This window comes from Odocoileus virginianus, chromosome 3 (assembly GCF_023699985.2).
Source record: "Odocoileus virginianus isolate 20LAN1187 ecotype Illinois chromosome 3, Ovbor_1.2, whole genome shotgun sequence".
NCBI classification, from domain to species: Eukaryota; Metazoa; Chordata; class Mammalia; order Artiodactyla; family Cervidae; genus Odocoileus; species Odocoileus virginianus.
This window is the reverse complement of record NC_069676.1, coordinates 40,851,462-40,872,315: the sequence shown is the minus strand read 5'-3', so window position 1 is coordinate 40,872,315 and position 20,854 is coordinate 40,851,462. Positions and strand designations below refer to the sequence as shown.

Below are 20,854 nucleotides of genomic sequence, written 5' to 3'. Positions count from 1 at the left end.
GCAGGGCCGGGGTCACCCTGAGCAACGAAGGTGCCGCCATGCTGACCAGGTTCCTGGGCCCGCGCTACCGCCAGCTGGCTAGAAACTGGTGAGGACGTAGCCCCCGCCCCCGAGCCCCTTGTCCTTCCGGGTCCCAGATGGGGAAACTGAGGCACGGAACGGCTGCGTGGTCTCCCCGCGCACACTCGTGTGGCGGGCCCCCGACCAGCTCCACCTGGGGGCCGCGATGGTGCCCCCCCCCCCCGGTCCGCGCTCAGAGCCCCCGCTCAGCTCCTGGAGCCTGGAAACTGACCCTGTGTGCTGCTTCTGGCTTTGCTTCTGCCTGATGTTGCTGTGAGGCCGACATCTCTATCTGTCCCTGCTCCCCATGGGAGATGGGTGGAATGGGTGTGGCCCCACGTGGCAGCGGGATTGGGGAACCCACAACGTGGGGCGCTGAGAAGCAGGGGCCTGTACTCGGCAGTCGTGTCCTCGAGCTCTGCCAGGGAGAGTGACAAGTGGGGACTGTCCCTGGACGGCGGCGCTGCTAGGGACCTTCGGGAGGGCAGTTGACAGTGGCGCTTTACAATTGGGGCAACTCAGGCCGAAAGGCGGTCCCTGGCGTCGGATGGGACCACCTGAGACCCCTACCGCCCCTCCTCTGGGGCAGCTCGAGCCCTCGGGCACCGTCTGTCTGTCCCTGTCTGCCTTGATCAGAGCAGCGACACCCTCATCCAGGGTTTCATTCAGTTGGCAGCACCCACTGAGCACCAGTGTGTTCTCTCACCTAGCACTGCGTTGGGTGCCAGAGACAGCGATAAATGGAAACTTCCAGGCTGACGCTGTAGTCCCTGGACAAGAAAAAACTAAAACGGTATGATCCATGACATGAGATTGATGTAAAATATTAAAGGGGATGGGTGCAGCCTTGCACTCTACACTGGCTTCCGGAGGCCGGGAAGCAGGACTCACCGCCAGGAGGCACTGTGCGGTTGTGTCTCAGATTCGGAGCATACATGCTCACCAGCTGGGGACCCTGCACTCAGCCCCTCTCAGAGCCCTGGTGTCTTCCTTTGAAAAAGTGGAGGAGAGGTGATGAGGGTGTAAGGAAGGCCCATGAGGGACTCTCAGCAGCATCACCTTGGGTGCCCTTTGGAGGTCAGGTTCGTTGCCACCTCCCTCTGTGAGCGTCCACAGGCCCCAAGGCAAGTGGCCAGGACGGTGGGGTCGAGGGCAGGTGGCTCTGATTCTGTTGTTCAGTCGCTAAGTCATGAACTCTTTGCAACCCCATGGACTGCAGCACACCCAGGCTCCTCTATTCTCCACTGTCTTCTGGTGTTTGATCAAACTCATGTCCATTGAGGTGGTGAAGAAACCATCTAATCCTTGGCTGCCCCCTTCTCCTTTTGCCTTCAACCTTTCCCAGCATCAGGCTCTCTTCCAATGAGTCAACTCTTCACATCAGATGGCCAGAGGCAGTCCTTCCAATGAATGTTCAGGGTTGATGTCCTTTAGAATTGACTGGTTTGATCTCCTTGCATTCCAGGGGACTCTCAAGAGTCTTCTCTAGTACCACAGTTCAAAAGCATCAATTCTTCGGCACTCAGCCTTCTTTCTGGTCTAACGTTCACATCCATACATGACTACTGGAAAAACCATAGGTTTGACTATATGGACCTTTGTCAGCAAAGTGAGGGCTCTGCTTTTTAATATGCTGTCTAGTTTTGTCATAGCTTTCCTTCCAAGGATCAAGTGTCTTCATTTCATGCCTGCAGTCACCATCCGCAGTGATTTTGGAACCTAAGAAAATAAAATCCCCCCCCTCCGTATTATATTCATTAGAGGTGTGACGGTCCTGCTGACACTCAAAGGGAGGGGTATACAAGCCAGGAGGTGGGACTCTTGGGGACGTCCTTGACCATGCCCATTGCTGGATGTAAATGTGGGGTGTGGTGGTCTTGGAGCCCCTGCTTTGACTCTGCACCCGGTGGGCTGTGTGTCTCAGGGACATGGCTTGCCCTCTCTGTGCCATGGTCTCATCAGTAAGATGGGTCCCTGACAACTCTCACCTCAGTCCATTGGCTGTCTCAGGGATGGGGCATGTGCCTGCCTGCAAGCTTTTACTATCCTTATAGTTACAAGCTTAGAATTGGGCTTTTCTTTTCTTAGCAGAATTCCTCAAATAAAACCTTTAGCAGATCTTGATATGAAAGCAGATGGGAATGGCCTTGCCTCGGGGTCATCAGCAGGATGTGTTCCTCCCACACGTGGGGCAGGGCCACACGTCCCTGCAAGGCGGACACCTGATGAACAGCTGCGTGGGAGGGGCGCTGAGGCCTGACCCCTGCTGTCCTTGCAGGGTCCCCACAGCAAGCATATGGGGCGCCGTAGGTACCGTGGGGCTGGTATGGGCCACTGACTGGCGGCTGATTCTGGACTGGGTGCCCTACATCAATGGCAAGTTCAAGAAGGATGACTAAACTCACGACCTCAGGCCCCTCTGGTGAGTTTCAGCAGCAGTCAGTGGGGGTAGCCTGGGATCCCTGAGCAGCAGAGGAGCAGGACTGCCTGCAGGTCCAGGGCTGGGGCGGCAGGTGTGGGGAGCTCACGTGGACAACCCTACCTGAGGGCAGGGCCCTGCACAAGCCCCCTGCCCGGTAGTACAGAGCTACAGGATGGCAGCCTGGGTCTATGGAGTGGGCATGGCCCCTTGGGGCTCCATCCTGGAGCCTCAGCCTGCCTGGGCCTGGTCGGGGTGGAGGGATGCCCATCTCACAGATGGGAAAGCGGAGACTGGCCTCCCTGGGAGTGCTACCGTGAGCGCTGACAATCCCTTCACTGTGCTGTCCACCGGACAGTCCAGAGTGTGCGTACATCCCTGTTTCAGACTCCTAGGTGGCAAGGCCAGGTCTGGGGCTAGAGCCTGGCAGCGGCGTCTGCTCACCCTGCTCTGTACCCCCTCCAGGTGTCTGCTGTACTGCCTCCTGTCGTCTGCATCTGGAACTGCCCAGGCTCTCTGGATGGACTCTAGGAAGTCCCTGGCACGAGTTCCTTTCCTCTTTTGGTGGAAATAGCTTTCGTGTGTGGACACACACAGCATTAAACTTCACTCTGAAACCTGCCTGCCTGCATGTGCTCATGCTGGGGTGCGGTGACCTCGGGATCCCTTCAGCACCAGAACGGCACAGGTCTGGGGTTCCCAGGGGCTGGCAGACATGGTTTGATCATTTCAGATGTGTGGTGGGTGATACCTGCACAGTGTTTTTATCTCTTGCTGCCTAAACACGTTACTTCAACTTGGTAGCTTAAGACAAACCTTACCTCCCAGTGAGAGTTTCAGAGTGATCTGTCTGAGGGGTGCTGGCTGAGGGTCCCTCACAAAGTTGCAGCAGAGGCATCAGCTTCATGGTGGGGGTGGGGGTGGGCAGGTATTGGGGCTTCCACGAGGCCCCCTCACATGGCTCCTCCCCGTGTGGGCCTCTCAGGTGTGACTTGAGCCTCCTTACTACATGGTGAGTGAGGTTGGGGGAGTTGCCTTTTACAAGCCACTCAGAAGTCTCAGGCCATCTCCTCCACATCTCGTTCAGGGGGAGACTGTGTCTTGAAGGGAGGCACCTGAGAACCCATCTGTATAGGCACAGATACAAACATGAGCAGGTGTAGGAGGATGGACTGCGTAACACCTGCCAAGCCCCGGAGGAGGCTAGAAACATCCTCTCTGTGAAAACAGCCATCTCATGACTCTGCCACCACAGAACAGAGGCCCAGCCGCTGAGGCTGCAGTGAACCTCTCCTGGTTCTGGAGGCTGCAGCCTGAGCTCGCTTCTGGAGGCTTTGTTCCTGGTTCGGCTGCCTCCTCACCAGGTCTTCATGTGGCCTTTCCTTGATCTGACAGCAGGGGAGTTCTCTGGGGACTCTTCAGACACACTGCTTCTAGGGGATCAGGGCTGAACCCTTTTGACCTCATTTAATCTTGACAGCGTTCTTGGGAGCCCGTCTGCAGATGCAGCCACACTGGGGGGTTGGGGTGTCAGTATACACACACATTTCAGGGAGACATACTGACACATACTTTCAGTCCACAGCAACTTCATACATTTTAACACAAGGAGTGGCATGTGCTACATACTTTTCTGCACCAGCCTTTTTCACCTACTGTTTATTTCCTGGAGGCCAGGGTGCTTCAGAAGGAACCCAGCTTCATCATCAGAAAGTCTACAGATAATAGCTACTGGAGAGGTGTGGAGAAAACCCTCCCACATTGACGGTGGGAATGTGAACTGGCTCAGCCACAGTGGAGAACAGTTACAGAGGTTCCTTAAGAAACTACAAGTGGAACTAACATGTGATCCTGCAGTCCCACTCCTGGGCATATATCTGGAAAAGATGAAAACACTCACTTGAAAAGATGCATGGATCCCAATGCTCATAGCAGTACTATTCACAATAGCCAAGACATGGAAGCAACCTACATGGCCATCAACAGATGAATGGGTAGTGTGGTCTATATATACAATGGAATATTACTCAGCCATAAAAGGATGAAGTATTGCAGCAACATGGATGGGCCTAGAGATTTTCATACTAAGTAAAATAAACAAGACAGAGAAATACAAATTATAATATTGCTTATATGTGGCATCCTTAAAAAAATGATACAAACTTATTAAGAAAGGCTTACAGACATTGAAAACAAACTTTATGGTTACTAAAAGAGAAAGGGCAGGAGAGAGGAATAAATTAAGAGTTTGGGATTAACATACACACACTACTATATATGAAATAAACAAGGACCTACTGTATAGCACAGGGAACTATATTCAACATTTTATAATAAACCATAATGAAAAAGAATATATACATGCATGTGTATAACTGAATCACTTTGCTATATACCTGAAACTACCACATTATAAATCAACTATACTTCAATTAAAACCCACACCGCATCCTCAGTTTTTAAACAGCTGCCTGGTACCAACATTTATTAACGCGTCTACTGCATGCACATTCAGTTGCTTTTGTGGTGTCCCACTCTGTGATCCCAGGGGCTGTAGCCCACCAGGCTCCTTGTCCGTGAGGATTTTCCAGGCAAGAATACTGGAGTGGGTTGCCATGCACTCCTCCAGGAGATCTTCCCAACCCAGGGATCAAACCTGCATCTCTTATGTCTCCTGCATTGGCAGGTGGGTTCTTTACCACTAGCGCCACCTGGGAAGCTCAACCAGTCTACTGAAGTGAAAAGTGAAAGTCGCTCAATATGTCTGACTCTTTGAGACCCCATGGACTATACCGTCCATGGAATTCTCCAGGCCAGAATACTGGAGTGGGTAGCCTTTCCCTTCTCCAGGAGGTCTTTCCAACCCAGGAATCAAACCCAGGTTTCCCACATTGCAGGCAGATTCTTTACCAGCTGAGCCACAAGAGAAACCCAAGAATACTGGAGTGGGTAGTCTATCCCTTCTCCAGAGGATCTTCCCAACCCAGGAAATCAATTCAGGATCTCCTGCATTGCAGGCAGACTCTACCAACTGAGCTGTGAGAGAAGAATGAGAGACATTCTGTTCCTGTCATTTGCCATTATGACTATCTGTGGAGTGATGTGATTTCAGACCTCACCTAAATCTCTGTGTTTAACAGATGTCACTTAAGTACCTATAAGTGATGGATTGTGAGACAAGTTACACTTAATTTTTAAAAAAATTTTTTTAACAATTCCTAACTTGCAGGTGTGGACAGTCGCATAGACCCCCATCAAAGCCTGAGACAAAAGGAAATGTGAACCCACCACACATGAATTTTTATGTATTTTCATCATGGTTAATAGTTTTAATGAAAATACCAGAGTTTGCTCCTGTGAAAGCCAAAAAAGTAAAATTCTAATAAATGCAGGTTTGGATTAAGTACAATATTTAGGCTAGATTTTTCAACCACTTTAATATTCTGGGAGAGGAAAATAAACCATCAAAAACTATATAAAAACACATAAAGGGCATATCTTCTTCATTTTGTCTCAGACTTTAAAACAGCACTGTTCAATCTATTTAAAATTTTGACATTTTGTATATAAACATTTCCTACAATTCAATAACAAAAGAAACAATCCAATTGAAAAATAGGCAGAAGTCCTAAATGGATATTCCTCCAAAGATGGCCAATAAGCACATGAAAAGATGTTCAACATCACTAGTTATTAGAGAAATGAAAATCACAACCACAGTGAGGTACCACCTCACACCAGTCAGAATGGCCATCACTAGAAAAGTCTACAGGTAATAAATGCTGGAGAGGATGTGAAGAAACAAGAACCCTCCTACACTGTCAGTGGGATTGTAAATTGGTGTGGCCACTATGGAAAACAGTATGGAGGTTCCTTATAAAACTAAAAATAGGGACTTCCCTGGTGGTCCAGTGGTTAGGACTCTTGTGTTTTCACTACCAAGGGCCCAGATCTGATCCCTGGTTGGGGATCTAAAATCCCACAAGCCCATAGTGTGGCCAAAAAAAAGAGAGTTGCCATATAATTCAGTAATCCCACTCCTGGGTATATACCAAAAACTATAATTTGAAAAGATACATGCATCCTAAATTCATAGCAGCACTATTTACAACAGCCAAGACATGGAAGCAATCTAGGTGTCCATCAACAGAGGAATGGATAAAGAAGACATGATACACACACGCACACAATGGAACATTAGTCATCAAAAAGAATGAAGTAATACCACTCACAGTTACATGGATGCAACCAGAGATGAGCATAATAAGCAAAGTAAGAAAGACAAATACCATATGATGTCACTTAATATGTGGAATATAAAATATGACATAAATGAACATATCTTTGAAACAGACTCCCAAACATAGAGAACAGACTTGTGGTTGCTGAGGGGGAGAGGGAGTGGGGAGGGAAGGGCTGGGAGTTCTGGTGACAAGCAGATGCAAACTATTATATATAAGATGTATAAACAACAAGATCCTACTGTATAGCAGAGAGAACTCTATTCAACATCCTGTGATAAACCATCGTGGAAAAGAATATGAAAAAGAATATGTCTACATATAACTGAGTGTGCAGTATAACTACATGTAACTGTGCTGTGCAACATAAACACAAGACTATAAATCAACTACACTTCAGGAAAAAATTTTGACATTTTGTTCATCATGGATTTTTTTCACTTTGAAATGTTAAAATAGTACATTAAGCACCATTAATCTTGATGTTTTTGGTGCTCACTAACTTTTCTCCCTCAGGTGAGTGCCACGCATACCTTGTATCAGCTTGTAGGAACCCTTGGCTGGGGATGTCTGTAGCTGTCATGACTGGAGGCTGCTCCTGGCATGAGTCAGGACCGGGGGGGGGGGGCAGGGATGCTGCTCCATACCCTACAGCGCCTGGGACAGCCCCTCCATAGTAGAGGCTTTTCAGGTCCTCATGTGGTTTAAGCCTCCTGGTTTGATTTCTACCTTTCACCTTATGGTGATGGGCAGGAGAGGGTATCTGCTTAGGGACTGGGCCAGTAGGCCAAGGCAAACAGAGTTCATTTCAAAGAGCCAGCACCCACCCAACAAAAGAAGAGTTGGCCAGCTTCTGTCCCTCTCATGCAGTGTTCCTGGCCTTTCCCCTCTGTATCTGCCACCAGCACGCTGGGTCAGCCACCCTCCTGGTCAGGCCTCTGGGGCAGTCCCTCAAAGACAATCCCAGGGGCCTGGCTTGGGCCAAGTAGCACCCACAGGCCCACTATCAATGCTCTGGGGTCAGCTTCCCTGAGAGGCAAGAGGCTGGCGGGGCTGGTTCTTGATGTCAGATGCTGTGATCTGACACCACACACCAGTCGGTGTGACTGTCAAAGACTGAAGACTAACACTGGAAGGTGTGGAAAGATCAAAGCCTTTGTTCACTCCCGGTGGGAAACAGAAAAGGCGCAGCCACAGTGGACAAGAGCCTGGCTGCTCCTCCAAAAATTAAACAAAGGGCCAGCAGGCACATGAAAAAATGCTCAGCATGACCAATCATCAGATAAACACCAATCAAAACCACAATGAGGTATCACCTCACAACTGTCACAGTGGTTATCATCAAAAAGTATACCAATAATAACGGATGCTGGTGAGGATGTGGAGAAAAGGGAATTCTACTGCCTTGTTGGTAGGGATGTAAATTGGTGTGGCCACTGTGGAGAACAGCAGGGAGGTTCCTCTGAAAGCTAAAAATAGTACTACCATAAGATCCAGCAATTTCACTCCTGGGTATATATCAAAAAACAAAACAAAAATAAAAATAGTAATTCAAAAATATTCAAGCACCGCAGTGTTCAGAGCAGCACTATTTACTGCTCTGGCTATTTACAATAGCCAAGGCATGTAAGCAACCTAAATGTCCATTGACAGATGAATGGATAATGAAGATGTGGTATATATGGATGTCTCTGTGTGTATATCAATACAATGGAATATTACTCAGCCATAAAAAAATAACAAAATTAAGTCAGATGAAGAAAGTTACTGTATGCTATCTCACATTGGAGGAATCTAAAAATACAGCAAACTAGTGAATATAACTAAAAAGCAGCAGACTCACATATATAAAGAGAGAACAAATTAGTGGTTGCCAGTGGGGGCAGGAGCAATATACCGGCGGGGGAGTGGGGGGTACAAACTGTTGGGTATAGACAGGCTCAAAGATGTACTGCACAACAAGGGGAATACAGCCAATATTTGGTAATAACTGCAAAAGCAAAGTAACCTTTGAAAATCGTATACAAATAAAAAGCTTAAAACAATGTTTTTGCCCTTCTCAAAAATTAAGAACACAGGATCACCAGGTGACCTAGTAATTCCAGCTGATGTGCACCCAAGAGAAGTAAAAGCAGGGCCGGGGGCTCCTGCGGCAGGGAGGATAACAACTTTTTCCTTTAAGTGTCTTCACCCGTGCTTCCACGGATTACAATACACGTGTCTATATTTGCAACTACGATTTTAAAAAGAAAAATGAAGTCACACACGCTGGGAGAAAATACAACAGTGACCAGCACTGCCCTCCCTGGAAGTCCAGGATCCTCGAGGCCTGGGTTTGGGCCTGAACTGCACACGAGCATCCAGTGCTGGAAACCAGTTTTGTAACGGGATGACCGCTCGCCCATCAAGGTGCTTGCCCATCAGGGTGCCTGCCCGGGCACCTTGCCCTTTGTTTGTGGGAGAACAGACCAGTTACCCGCCTTGGGGAACCCAGAAGAGAAAGGGACGGTAAGTTGCACTTACCCGAGGACTTTAAATAAACAAGTGGCACCTGTCCGCCGCGATCTTTGGGGTTCCGCCCAGGCCCCGCCTCCAACCAGAGTAGGGACCGGGGGACCCAGGGCTGCACCTGCAGGGAGTTGAGGTTGTGAGGATCCAGCTGGTTGCCCTCGGGGGAGCCCATACCCTTCCCACCCGCATCCTCCCATCCCCCAGGGGCCGGAAGCCCGGAAAAGCCTGACGGGAGGCCCAGCTCACTCCTGGCACTGACCACAGCTTCGGCCACTCACTCGGAAGTCTTTTCTGAAATACCCGACCTGGACCGCCCAGGTTCAGCCCTGGGGGAGCAGAGGAGGACAATAAGGAGGAATGTGAGGGGCATAAGGACGGGAGATTTCCGAGGAAGGTCCTAGAGCCCACGGAAACAGAAAGCGGTGGACCAAGGAGGAGGCGGAAGAAGGGGCTGGCGCCTCGGTTCTGAGGTGTCATTAAAGCCTCGGGTGGGCCTTGGGTTGTGGAGGTGGGTGGTCACCTACAATGCGCCTAGACGTGAATGCCAATGACGAGACTAGGGGAGCAGAAGGATGGCAATCCGGCACTGGACTGGCATCCCGAAACACCAGAGGGACCGCGGAGGAGGTTCGGGGAAAAGACCACTCCAGCAAAGCAGCGGGGAGCTTGCCCTAAGAGGAACGCGTGGACCGCCCAAAGCGCACGCGCATAGCAGACAAGCCGCGCGCCGCCGCAGGCCCCGCCTCCATGACGCACGCTGATTGGAGCCGCCGCTAAGGGGCGGGGCCGGAGGCCGCGGTCCGGGCGGGGCTTGCGCGGCGCCTGCGCAGCACGGGGCCCCGCGCGCGGGCGGGTGGGCGGAGCGGGCCCCCCGAGCGGGGGCTGGCGAGCGCGGGGAGGGGGCCGAGAGGGCGGCAAAGCCGGCGCGCGCCCGGCTGGGGGCGGAGGGTGGGGGCCTGAGGGCCGGAACAGCCGCGGCAAGTGGCGGCGGCAGCGGCGGAGGCAGCTAAGGCGGCGGCGGCGAGCGGGGGTCCGGGCGGCAGCGGCGGCGGCAGCGGGCCGAGGACCCGGGCGCGATGGAACGGAAGAGGTGGGAGTGCCCGGCGCTCCCGCAGGGCTGGGAGAGGGAAGAAGTGCCCAGAAGGTCGGGGCTGTCGGCCGGCCACAGGGATGTCTTTTACTATAGGTGAATGAACGTGCCGGCCGGGCAGGGCCCCAACGGGCGCCTCCCAGCGGCCTCTGCGGCGGCCTGGGCGCCCGGACCCGGGCCGCGGCCTGGGCCCCGCGCGTGCGTTGTGTGTGCATGCGTGCGTGCGTGCCGGCGCGCGGCGGGCGCTTTGCCCATTGCGCGTGCGTGCCCGGCTGGGCCGAGCCCGGTGCGCGTGCGTGCCGGCGAGGCCCTGTCTCAGTGCGCTTGCGCTTCCCACGCGGCCGCATGGCCCTGGAACCGGTCCCGGGCGCGCGGAGGCCTTTGTTCGGCGGCCGCAGCGAAGCGGCTGTCTGGGCAAGGGGCACCCCGGCTCGAGCCAGATGCCGCTGGGAGGCGGGGGTGGGGGCTGGGCTGTCCCTTTGGTCCGCGTGGGGCTCTCCCGGGCCGGGCGCAGCCTGGGCGGGTGGGGAGCCAGGGTTTCCGGAAGCAGTATTGGTTCTGGGGGACCAGGGAGGGCTGCCTAGGGATGCAGGTTCCTGGCCCCTTACCAGGGCTACTGGGCTCCAAACTGCGTGTCTTTTAAGATCCGCCCTTCTGTCCTTGGGCATCGTGGGTAGTGGCCCTTGCGGTCGCCAGAGCGGGGACGCAGCCTTTGTGAACCCTCCATACCCAAACTGGAGGGAGACCTGCCCTTGGCCTGGGTGAGGTAGAACGGACCCACACCTCTGTGAAACAATCCTTAAGAGGCTGGAAGCCCAGCCCCAGACCGTCAACCACCTGCGGTTTGCTTTTCTGTTCCTTTTTTTCCTGATTGGTGAAGATGCGTTGTTTCTGAGCCGGCCTTGATGGCTCCCTCCCCTTTGCTTCAGGACCCTGGCGAAAGGGAGGCAGGCAGGGAGGACACCTGCCACGTGTTGAATGCCTGCCAGGTGGTGAGGAGTGTGCAGCAGGTCCTGGGCCTTTGCTGGTCGCCTTTTGGGAGGAGTGAGGGAAGTGAGCAGGAAAGGGATGGCAGTTCGCCCGGGACAAGCTCAGGATCTCGCGTCGGAAAAGCGCTGGTGGCCCTCCAGTGTACACTGTGATTGGCTGTCGTCTTGAAAGGTCAAGCAGGAGATAGTGGGGTTATGATAAGCATCTCTTAGGGACCTGTATGTATATTCCCCTTCACTGTATCCTACTGCATGGCTGGCTCTTTAGAAAACTTGAATCCTGGTTCTGTCCTCCCAGGTGCCTGAAGTGGCCTCTGGCTAGGAACCACGTGCCCTCATGTAATTCCAAGCACACTTGTGTGCTTGCTTCTTCCTTTTAGATCCAAAGACTGAGGCAGGTCTCTGTGCCTCTAATCCATTGTTAATTTGGTAGACGCCTCTGTAACAACTGCTGGCCATTCAGCTGGGAACGAGACCTGGGTCTCCTCTCCTGGGTGACAGCTGGTGCCCCAGTCATCAAGTGCCCCGTTGCTTTCATAGTTACAGGTGATGACATACGCAGAGATGCAGGGGTCTGTGAGGGGTGAATGACAGGTCCCTAGCCAAGCTGGGGGTGTGTCAGTGAGGGCTTGTCTGGATAGGTGGTCCAGAGCTGAGCCAGGCCTTGGAGCCAGGAGGAGTGTCCAGGCGGTGGGAGGAGCCTGTGAGGAGGCTCTGGAGCTGAACCATGGTCAGAGTGGCTGAAGGGCCCCGTACTGCCATCATCTTAGGTCTCGTCCCCACCTGCTCCCTACCTGGGAGCCTCTCAGGGCCTCCGACAGTGGCACCCCACTCCAAGGCCCTGGTCCTGAGCACTGGGATCTGGTGGTAGGGAAAGCCTCCAGAGTGGGACTGGGCAGCTCCCATGAGAGGTGAGGGCCTGAGACAGGATGGGGGTGTGGGGTCCAGTGCCTCTCCCAGGCCTCTTGTCTGGGTGATCTGCCTGGGCCCAGGAAGTGGGAGGTCTGGGGGCTGTGATAGGAAACCCTCAGTGTTCTCTGGGATATGGGTCCTTGGCCTTCTCAGCCCCCGATGTGGAGCCAAGTGCCCGGGCAGTAGCACGTGGATTTCCCTGGTACTCTTCTCACAGAGGGAAGGCAGCTCTCAGGACATAGCAGACATAGGTGCCCTTGGATCCTAGCCTGGCCCCTAGGCACATGAGCCCTCAGTGTCCTGGTCCACAGAGTGGTGGGGAGACAGTGTGTTCTTTGCAGGAGAGGTGGTGTCACCTCACATACTTGGGGAGGGCTTATACACACACACCCGCCTCCAGCTTGGCAACCGGGCCCTGAGGACTGGGAGATGAGGATGAAGCAGCTGGCTATGTCATTTACAGTCCAGGCAGGAAGTTGAGGACTTGGCAGTTAGCATCACTCTTTGGGGTGAGTGGAACAGAGAGGACTTTCAGAGCTCATTTTAAAGGTGGGAATACACTTAGGGAAGCAGGTGGTGCTCAGCAGGTCGGCCCCCTTCCCTGAACAGCAACCTCGGCTTGGCTGGATCCAGCTGTGTCTTGCTCTTAAGGCCTCACCAGGCATCTTGGGTCACAAGCCCCCTTCTAGGCCTGGGGTTGCTGCCCACTCCTCACCTCTCCCACAGCCCTGTGTCCACGCTGGGCACTGGCTCCCACCCCCACAACACCCCAGTGCTTCCTCCCCCAGTGCACCCCAGGGGTCCCTCCATCTGGCTTCTGGTTGTCCATCTGCTCCCTGGGGTAGCAGCCCGTTCTGGCCTTGTTCCATAGAAAGGTCACTCTTGTTCTGTATGTCAGATTTTACCAAATCTAGAAGATTTTTTTTGTTTCATTGGGTAAAATACCTCAGACATCTTTATGTCCCAATACCAGCCTGCAAAAACTGTTTTTAAAAAGGATATATAGTTCATGTTTTGCACAATTCAGTTTTTAAAAGTGTCCAGATGAGCAGTTTTTAGGACATTCACACACATGGTGCAGCCATCACCACAATAGTTCTGGAATGTTCTTGTCACCCAGAAGAGACCTGATCCATTAGCTCTCCAACTGCTGGCAGCCCCCACCTACTTGGCCTCACTTTCACTATTGTGACAGCTTTACTGAGGTGGGAGACGTGTACAGTCACCCATGTAAAGCATACAGATCACACATAGTGCAGCTATCACCATGGTCAGAGTTAGACCCTTCTGCTCTTCCAGAAACAGCCCTAGACCTCAACTACCTCTGCCCCATACCCCTGCTCCCCAGCCCTAGATCTGCAGCCTGGGTTTCTGTTTCCCTGGCCTTGTGTGAGCAGGACAGCAGTGGGTGAGGGCGAGGGCTTGTCGAGGTCCTGCCTCTGCCCATGAAGCTGGAGTCAGGACGTGAACTCTGTTCACGTCAGCCAGCACAGGGAGTAAGGGAAAAGCGGATCTTTCAGAAGAGTCCCTGGCGGCCTTGGAACCCTGGGGTGGGAAGTGTGGAGGGCAGAGCTGGCATTGCCCAGCTGATATTCAGCATGGGTTCCGTGCTGCCCGCTTTTGTCGCTGGTCTGCAGTACTCAGGGACACCTGGAGGGGGCAGGTGTGCGCTGGCATGAGCTCAGACTAAAGGCCTTCAGGGGAGGTATACAAAATGCAGCCCTCATCAGCCTCAGATGGAGAGTGGCAGGGATGGAGAGCAGCAAGTGTGTTCTGGATGGGTGCCAGGCCTGCTTTAGGCTTCACGTGTACAACTCACTAGTTCTTGGGATTTTCGTGGCTGAGTGAGGTTCCCTGGTCAGGGGACATCCAGGCTATTTCCCTTGGCCAGTGTAAGTCAGCTTCTGTGAGTGACGAGGTGTCAGTGTTTTTGTGGACGTGTGTCGTGGTTCTTCTTGGATACTTAGAGGTGGACTTGCTCTGTAACCATTAGAGGAACTGCTGGACTGTCTCTCAAAGTGGCTGCACCTGTCCTTGTCCCCAGTGACCAGTCCTTACTACTGGTGCAGGGTCCCATGCTGGTCACCTGCCGTGTGAGCTCTGAGAGGCGAGGCGAGGCGAGGCCTGGCCTGGTCCACGGGCTGTGCAGGGCGCAGAGCCTCACAGCCAGGGCTCAGATGTCCCAACAACATGGTCTGCTTCCGGAATGTTCCAGAAATGTCAGCCAGGCTCCCAGGGCTGGCCCCATCCTGCCATAGGCGGGGATGTCTGTCCCTGCTCTTGGTCTTGGCATTTGCTGTGCTGGGGGAGTGGGTGCCCGGCCTCCGCTGACCCCTCTGTGTCCGCAGCCCAAGCGGGAAGAAGTTCCGAAGCAAGCCTCAGCTGGCGCGCTACCTGGGCGGCTCCATGGACTTGAGCACCTTTGACTTCCGCACAGGCAAGATGCTAATGAGCAAGGTGAACAAGGGCCGGCAGCGGGTGCGCTACGACTCCCCAAGCCAGGTCAAGGTGAGCCCGCGGGAGCTGCTGCTGGAGGCGGTGGGGGGGGCGGGGAACTCACCCCACCACCACCACCCTCCCCCCCCCTCGTCCTGGAGTTAGATGCGTGGCTGCTCCTTGGGGGGAGACTCGGCGGCTATGGAAAAGCAGAAGAAAGATCAGGACCTGCCCGTCACCTGCCCAGGGGAGGCCCAGCTGTGGTCTGTGCTTGGGCACCTGGCGCCTGGAGTGTCTACAAGTCTCCAATAAACAAGCGTTCAGGGACTTTGTCCCTGCCCTGATTGCAGGACAGAGGTGGCTAAGGGCGCCCAGCCCGTGCTCTGCAGAGAACGGGACCATGAGGCAGGAGGGGGCAGATGTGTGTCCACAGCCTCCAACCAAGCTCACCAAGGGCAGCACATCAGCCCAGGCCTGGGCATAGCATTGCCTCTGGTTCAGGGGAGCTGGGGACCCTGAAGCCCTGAAGTACAGCTTCCTCACTGACAAGAAGGCCCTCTGAGGACCTCCCCATCCCATCTCCACAGGGTAAGCCTGACCTGAACACGGCCCTCCCAGTCAGGCAAACAGCATCCATTTTCAAGCAGCCAGTGACCAAGATCACCAACCATCCCAGCAACAAGGTGAAGAGTGACCCCCAGAAGGCTGTGGAGCAGCCCCGGCAGGTGAGCCCGCACACATACCTTGATTGCTTGCGGCAGCAGGCCTGCCTCTGGGTCAGGTGGGCTCTGGAGCTCGATCCACTCTTCAGAGCCCAGTTGGTGGGCCCAGGGCTCGCAGCACTGTGATCAGGAGCCATCATCATGGAGTGTAGTCCCACGGGAAGCGGGCTCCCCACCTCCCCCCCCCACACACACAAGGGGCCTCCTGGGCTGCCACTGTCACAAGCAGGTCAATGATGTTTCACATATGTAGTACTGTGAGTTGTTTTCCAAAAACCAAGACTTATCACATTTTCACGTGTGTTTACAAGCGTCTGGTAGATAGCGAGGTGTGGGGGTGCTGGCCCGGGTTGGGAGGCCATGGCTAGCACAGAGGAGACGCTTGGGAGACCCGCAGGGCAGGGGTCCCACTGTGGGCAGTGCCCTCGGTGCCATGTGGGCTGCAACCCTCCAGGTAACAGGTCAGAAACCTCTGTGTGCCCCCTCTGCCATTTAGGTCTTCACCCCTTAGACAGCCTTCCCAGGTCTCAAGGTAAAGCCTGAGGGTGCGCGCTCACTGCATGCCCAGGGCCTCAGGCCCGTGAGGGTGTGCGCTCACTGCATGCCTAGGGCCTCAGGCCCGTGGCTCAGCCCAGGTGGAGACTGGGCCTCCTGACCTCCAACCTCGGGGTGAAGGAACCACAGACCAACCAGCAGCAAGTCCGATGTCTGGGGTATTCATCCTGCCAGAAACGGGGTTGGGGTTTCTCTGCCCTGGGGTGCAAACAGCCCCAGCAAGTGTGGGGTCAGAGGTCACACTGAGACCCCAGCCTAGCCCCTGTGTTGCCTGCTGTGGGGGCGGGTGGCCTGGGAATCCCCTCGCCTGATATGTGTCTGGTGGCAGCTGTTCTGGGAGAAGAAGCTGAGCGGCCTGAATGCCTTTGACATCGCAGAGGAGCTGGTGAAGACCATGGACCTCCCCAAGGGTCTGCAAGGTGACCTGCCACAGGGGGAGCAGGGGACAGGAGGGACAAGGCTCTGGCTCCCCCAGCCTGGGGCCAGCCAGGGTGCACTTGACCCTGGGGACGGGACAGTCACTGGTCCTGAGAAGCCTTGGGGGTCTGGTTTCCCTGCTGTCACTGCAAGGGCAGCTTGTGCTCCTGTGTCACCGCGGGCTGCCCACCCGCAGAGAGAGGTTCGGGACGAACCTGTAGAAGGGCTGAGGGGGCAAGGCTAGTGACCATCCCCCATGCCCAGCAGGAGTGGGTCCTGGCTGCACAGATGAGACACTGCTGTCGGCCATTGCCAGTGCTCTGCACACCAGCACCACGCCCATCACCGGGCAGCTCTCAGCTGCTGTGGAGAAGAACCCGGGGGTGTGGCTCAACACAGCCCAGCCGCTCTGCAAGGCCTTTATGGTGACTGATGAGGACATCAGGTAGTTGCCCCTTCCTCCTTCCCCACAGGCTGTGTGCTCCAGAGAGGCCAGGTCTCTTGGCCATGCAGTAGCTTCTCTGTGCTGGACTATGAGCCCCTCAAGGGGCCCTGGGTGGGGGGTGGGCAGGAAACTGCACGGTAGAGCAGCTGCACCTGGAGTGCTGGGGGTTGGTGAGAGGGGAGCCCCGTGAGAGGGCGGGGACCCCGCTTAGACCACACACGCACAGGCGTCACATGGAGGGAGTGGGCAGGAGGTGGCAGAAGTGATAGGTCAAGACGCAACTGTGTGAGAGTCTGGGTGACGTTTAAAGCACCACTTGGAGAAATAGAGTCAGCAAGGTGGGGACCACAGGGCCCAGGTGGGACTGTGGCCTTGGTCTTGCCTGGAGGGGGCGCTCTTGGCCATTAGTGTGGGGGCACGAGGATGGGCTGGTAATGGTAGAAAGTCTTGTCCACGTAGAGAGGGGCCAGGCGTGGAGGAGGCAGGGAGGGCCCAGGTTGACTGCGGCCCACTTGGCAGAGCTAGTTTGGGGAGGGGCAACAGCAGTTGTAGGTGGGACAGTGTGGGGCTGGGGTCTGTCTGAGACCAGGAAACCCTGGCCACTGGGTCCCTGTGTCCCCAGGAAGCAGGAAGAGCTGGTGCAGCAAGTCCGCAAGCGGCTGGAGGAGGCACTAATGGCCGACATGCTGGCCCACGTGGAGGAGCTGGCCCGGGACGGTGAGGCACCGTTGGACAGGGCGGGCGCTGACGAGGACGACGACGAAGAGGAGGAGGAGGAGGAGCCTGACCAGGACCCGGAGATGGAGCATGTCTAGAGCAGGTGCCACCAGGCCTGGGCCCTTTTGTGCCTGTGGCGGCAGTGCTGGGCTGGCCAGGCACTCACGCCACCCAATCTGTCTCTGCAGGGGCCCCGCCTGCCAGCCCGCCCGCATGGGGCCACCTCAGACTCGGCCCTCACCCTGCCCTGGCGTGCCCCCTCCCCTGGGCCACAGGAGCTCGGCTGAAGGACGGCCCCTTGCCTGACGGACCCCCCACATCTGCTTCTCTGAAGGGCCCGGCCCGTCCGCAGGGAGGCCCCCGCTCAGGTGGTGGCTCCACGTCGCACTCAGGCCAGCCTGGTCCCCATGGCCACTGCCCTGAGCTCCGCACACAGGACAGCTGCCACCAGGCTGCCTGCAAGGCTCCCCAGTGCTGGAGAAACCTGTGTGGAACAGTCTCACCTCCGACTTGTGCCCGTGAGGGGTGATGTCCCAGGGCCCATGTCAGCGCTCCCAGAGGCAGCGCAGGATGGCTCCCCAGGCCCACCGGCCGGGCGCAGTGCACCCGCAATAAACTCACGGTCCCCCGGGGGCCAGACGTCTCCATTGCTGCGAACCTTCTGTTGGCTGCACACTGATGGGAACTCGGGCCTCGGCACCTGAAGACCTCGCTGTCTCCGACCTGGCCTAGCCCAATGGTCAGCACCATGGACGGAGAACTGCTCACAGCTAGACTCGGGCCAGGCTCCAGGGTAGCGCCACCCTCGAGCCTGGGTCTCACCAGGTGCATTTCCTGCCAGCCTGTGTGGCAGCCTCCACAGAGCAAGGCGAGCAGAGTCGTGTTGCCCCACTCCCAACAGCCAGAGGGCCTGGGCGAAGGGAGACCCTGCTGCCTGAGTGGAACCTGGCCAGCACCCTTGCCGCAGCCCATCCATCAGCCTGGAGGCTTGAGCCATGGCTGGTGTGGCTTGTGAACGCCAGACCTGTCCCGTGCCTGCCGCACCTGTGGCCATGACTGTCCGGAGAGGCCTGGGTCACTGCCTCATTTGTCCGGACTCCCTGGGCTGTGGTGGCCTGCTGGCGGGGTGGTGGTGGCTTTGGGAACCTCCGGGGGCTGGGTCACACTGCCGGCTCCCTCTGAGGACACCAGCCCGGGAGGCTGGCTGACCCGGTCCTCCCAAATTCAGTCAAAGCACACAGCCTTGAGGACTGGCACTGCCCCATGGAGGCTGCAGCACCACTGCCCAGGCAGCCACAGGCCCCAGGAAGGCCCCTCCGCCACAGCCCTGAGGGGAGCCAGGAGGCCTCTGTGGGTGGCTTCGAATAAAGCGTGTCAGGCGAGTATGGCCTAGGGCTTTGTGTCAGTCCAAATCCAGGGGTTTTGTGTCCATGTGCCGGGAGCCTCCCTCAAATTCATCATCTCCCCAGGCCAGAGAGTGGGAAGGATGGTGGGTGGCTTCCCCATGGCCCTAGACAGGGTCTCCTGATGATCAGGCCCCAGCAGTACGAGTGAGAGAGCTGGTCCCACCCACCCAACTCCAGCAGCCCTTCCACCCCTGGTGGAGTGGTCATGGCTGGCTTTTCTCCCGAGCCAAAGCCAGGCTCGGGAGCTGGGAGAACCCCGGCTCCTCTGCTGCCCGGCCACTTAGCCTGGACCCTCAGAGCTGCTGTCTGCATCCACAGCTTGTCAGGGCTTTGGTGGCCTGAGCCCTCCTCAGTCCTACTCTGTGGCCCTTATAGGCGTGGGCAGGGCTAGTCCCACCAGAGACTCCAGGGGAGCACCAGCTCCTGCCTTTTCCAGCTCTTAGAGGTGCCGCGTCCCTGGCTTGCAGCCCCTCCCTCCCTCCATCCTCACAGCAGTGCAGCATCTCCTGCCCCCTTCTTATAAGGACCCTGTGATGACACTGGGACCCCCAGGGAATCCAGGATCATCCCCATCTCAGGGGCCTTAGCTTAATCCCTCCTGCAAAGTTTTCTCTGCCCTGTGAGGTAAAGTGTCCACAGGCCCCAGGGTGACTTTGGGGGACATTACCCTGAAGATAAGTTTTCTGTTCAGTGGAGGCAGCTTCTGCCTGGCCATGTGGCCAGGCCCCTGCAACCTCAGCTTCCCCCAGCTCACTGTAGCCTCTTGGGCTTTGCTGCTGCTGTCCCTTCAGGGGATAAACAGTTACAGAAGCCCTGGAAACTCATCACCTCAGGATCCCCCAGGTTCATGGGCCGGGGATGACTTGGGACAGTGATGCCTGGAAACAGTTTGGGACTTTCTGGTCAGAGGAAGCAGTGGGACCCCCACCAGTCACATGTGGCCATGGATATAGAAATCGGTGACAACTTAGGCACCGCATTCCTCAGCTGCCCTGGCCACATGGGACTGGGGGCCATGACTGGACAGAGTAACAGAGAACATCTTCACACTGCCCAAAATAGGGGTGCTGATTCTCTGGTTGGGGGAGTCAGGGGTGACACCCCTAAGATCAGGTAAGTCTTTTCAAAAAGTGACTGCCAGGGCTTTCCTGATCGCTCAGTGGTAAAGAATGCCTCTGCCAATGCGCAAGACATGGGTTTGATCCCTGATTCAGGATCAGGATGCCACATGCCTCAGCAACTAAGCCCCTGCACCAGAACTGAATCTGGCATGTTCTGGAGCCCATGTTCCACAAGAGAAGCCACCACAGTGAGAAACCCTGAATCACAACTAAAGAGTAGCCACCACTCTGCAACTAGAGAAAAGCCTTTGCAGCGGTGAAGAGCCAGCATGGCCATAAATAATTTTTTTTTTTTTAATGATGGCCAAAGTGTCTATCCACTGGTGAATACAAAAATCCAGCTCCTCCAGACACAAGAGCATCACTCGGCCACAAAAAACAGAGAAGCTCTGACACTTGCTACCATGGGTGTGGATGGGCCCTGAGAACACGCTGGTCAGTGAGAAGCCAGATATAACCACACCGTGATGTTAATTTTAGGGGTCAACTTGACCAGGCTGAGGGGCACCCAGATAGCTGGTAAAACGTTTCTGGGTGTGTCTACACAGATGTTTTTGGAAAAGATGAGCGTTTGATTCAGTAGACTGAGTAGAAAAACATCCTCACCAATTTGGGTGTCAGCCGACCCATCAGGGACCCTTTGCAACAGTATATTCTGATGTTTTACTAGACTTTAAGAACAAGGTTGAGAGCATTTTAAGTGACCACCCAGGCCCTCCATGCCAGATGCGTGGGTGTGGGGGGGTTAGCGGTCCTCTGCTTGGTGATTCTGCACCCAGGGAGGTCTGGTGCATCGCACTGTCCCCCCAAAAG

The 20,854-nt window shown here is 55.4% G+C and overlaps 2 protein-coding genes and 1 long non-coding RNA gene across 4 annotated transcripts; 2 read left to right on the top strand and 1 right to left on the bottom strand.

The window, feature by feature from the left end:
- Positions 1–4: 4 nt before the first annotated feature.
- UQCR11 (ubiquinol-cytochrome c reductase, complex III subunit XI) lies at positions 5–3,100 on the top strand. Its single transcript, XM_020870076.2, has 3 exons — positions 5–88; positions 2,339–2,482; positions 2,945–3,100. The coding sequence occupies exons 1-2, from the start codon at positions 39–41 to the stop codon at positions 2,457–2,459; spliced, it is 171 nt and encodes a 56-aa protein (XP_020725735.1). The 5' UTR covers positions 5–38; the 3' UTR covers positions 2,460–2,482; positions 2,945–3,100.
- Positions 3,101–4,057: 957 nt separating this feature from the next.
- Positions 4,058–9,981, bottom strand: LOC139034386 (uncharacterized). The gene is made up of 3 exons (XR_011486841.1): positions 9,756–9,981; positions 9,244–9,349; positions 4,058–4,356 (listed from the first exon to the last, which is right to left on the bottom strand). It is a non-coding gene; the product is annotated as an uncharacterized lncRNA (long non-coding RNA).
- Positions 9,982–10,157: 176 nt separating this feature from the next.
- Positions 10,158–18,897, top strand: MBD3 (methyl-CpG binding domain protein 3). Of its 2 annotated transcripts, none has more exons than XM_020870056.2 (7): positions 10,158–10,417; positions 14,571–14,730; positions 15,246–15,383; positions 16,264–16,354; positions 16,620–16,797; positions 17,420–17,617; positions 17,703–18,897. In XM_020870056.2, exons 1-6 carry the CDS (start codon positions 10,308–10,310, stop codon positions 17,610–17,612), a joined length of 870 nt encoding a protein of 289 aa, XP_020725715.2. In that variant the 5' UTR covers positions 10,158–10,307; the 3' UTR covers positions 17,613–17,617; positions 17,703–18,897. The 2 variants fall into 2 exon arrangements, with proteins under 2 accessions (XP_020725715.2, XP_020725723.2); XM_020870064.2 differs by having other exon boundaries at positions 10,160–10,321.
- The last annotated feature ends 1,957 nt before the right edge of the window (positions 18,898–20,854 follow it).

Excerpts from the sequence above, each read along its gene's own strand:
- UQCR11 (XM_020870076.2), top strand. The coding sequence starts at position 39 with ATGCTGACCAGGTTCCTGGGCCCGCGCTACCGCCAGCTGGCTAGAAAC. Across the intron at positions 89-2,338 it reads CGCCAGCTGGCTAGAAACTG|GGTCCCCACAGCAAGCATAT; the intron begins GTGAGGACGTAG and ends CTGTCCTTGCAG.
- MBD3 (XM_020870056.2), top strand. The coding sequence starts at position 10,308 with ATGGAACGGAAGAGGTGGGAGTGCCCGGCGCTCCCGCAGGGCTGGGAG. Across the intron at positions 14,731-15,245 it reads ACTCCCCAAGCCAGGTCAAG|GGTAAGCCTGACCTGAACAC; the intron begins GTGAGCCCGCGG and ends CCATCTCCACAG. Across the intron at positions 15,384-16,263 it reads CTGTGGAGCAGCCCCGGCAG|CTGTTCTGGGAGAAGAAGCT; the intron begins GTGAGCCCGCAC and ends GTCTGGTGGCAG.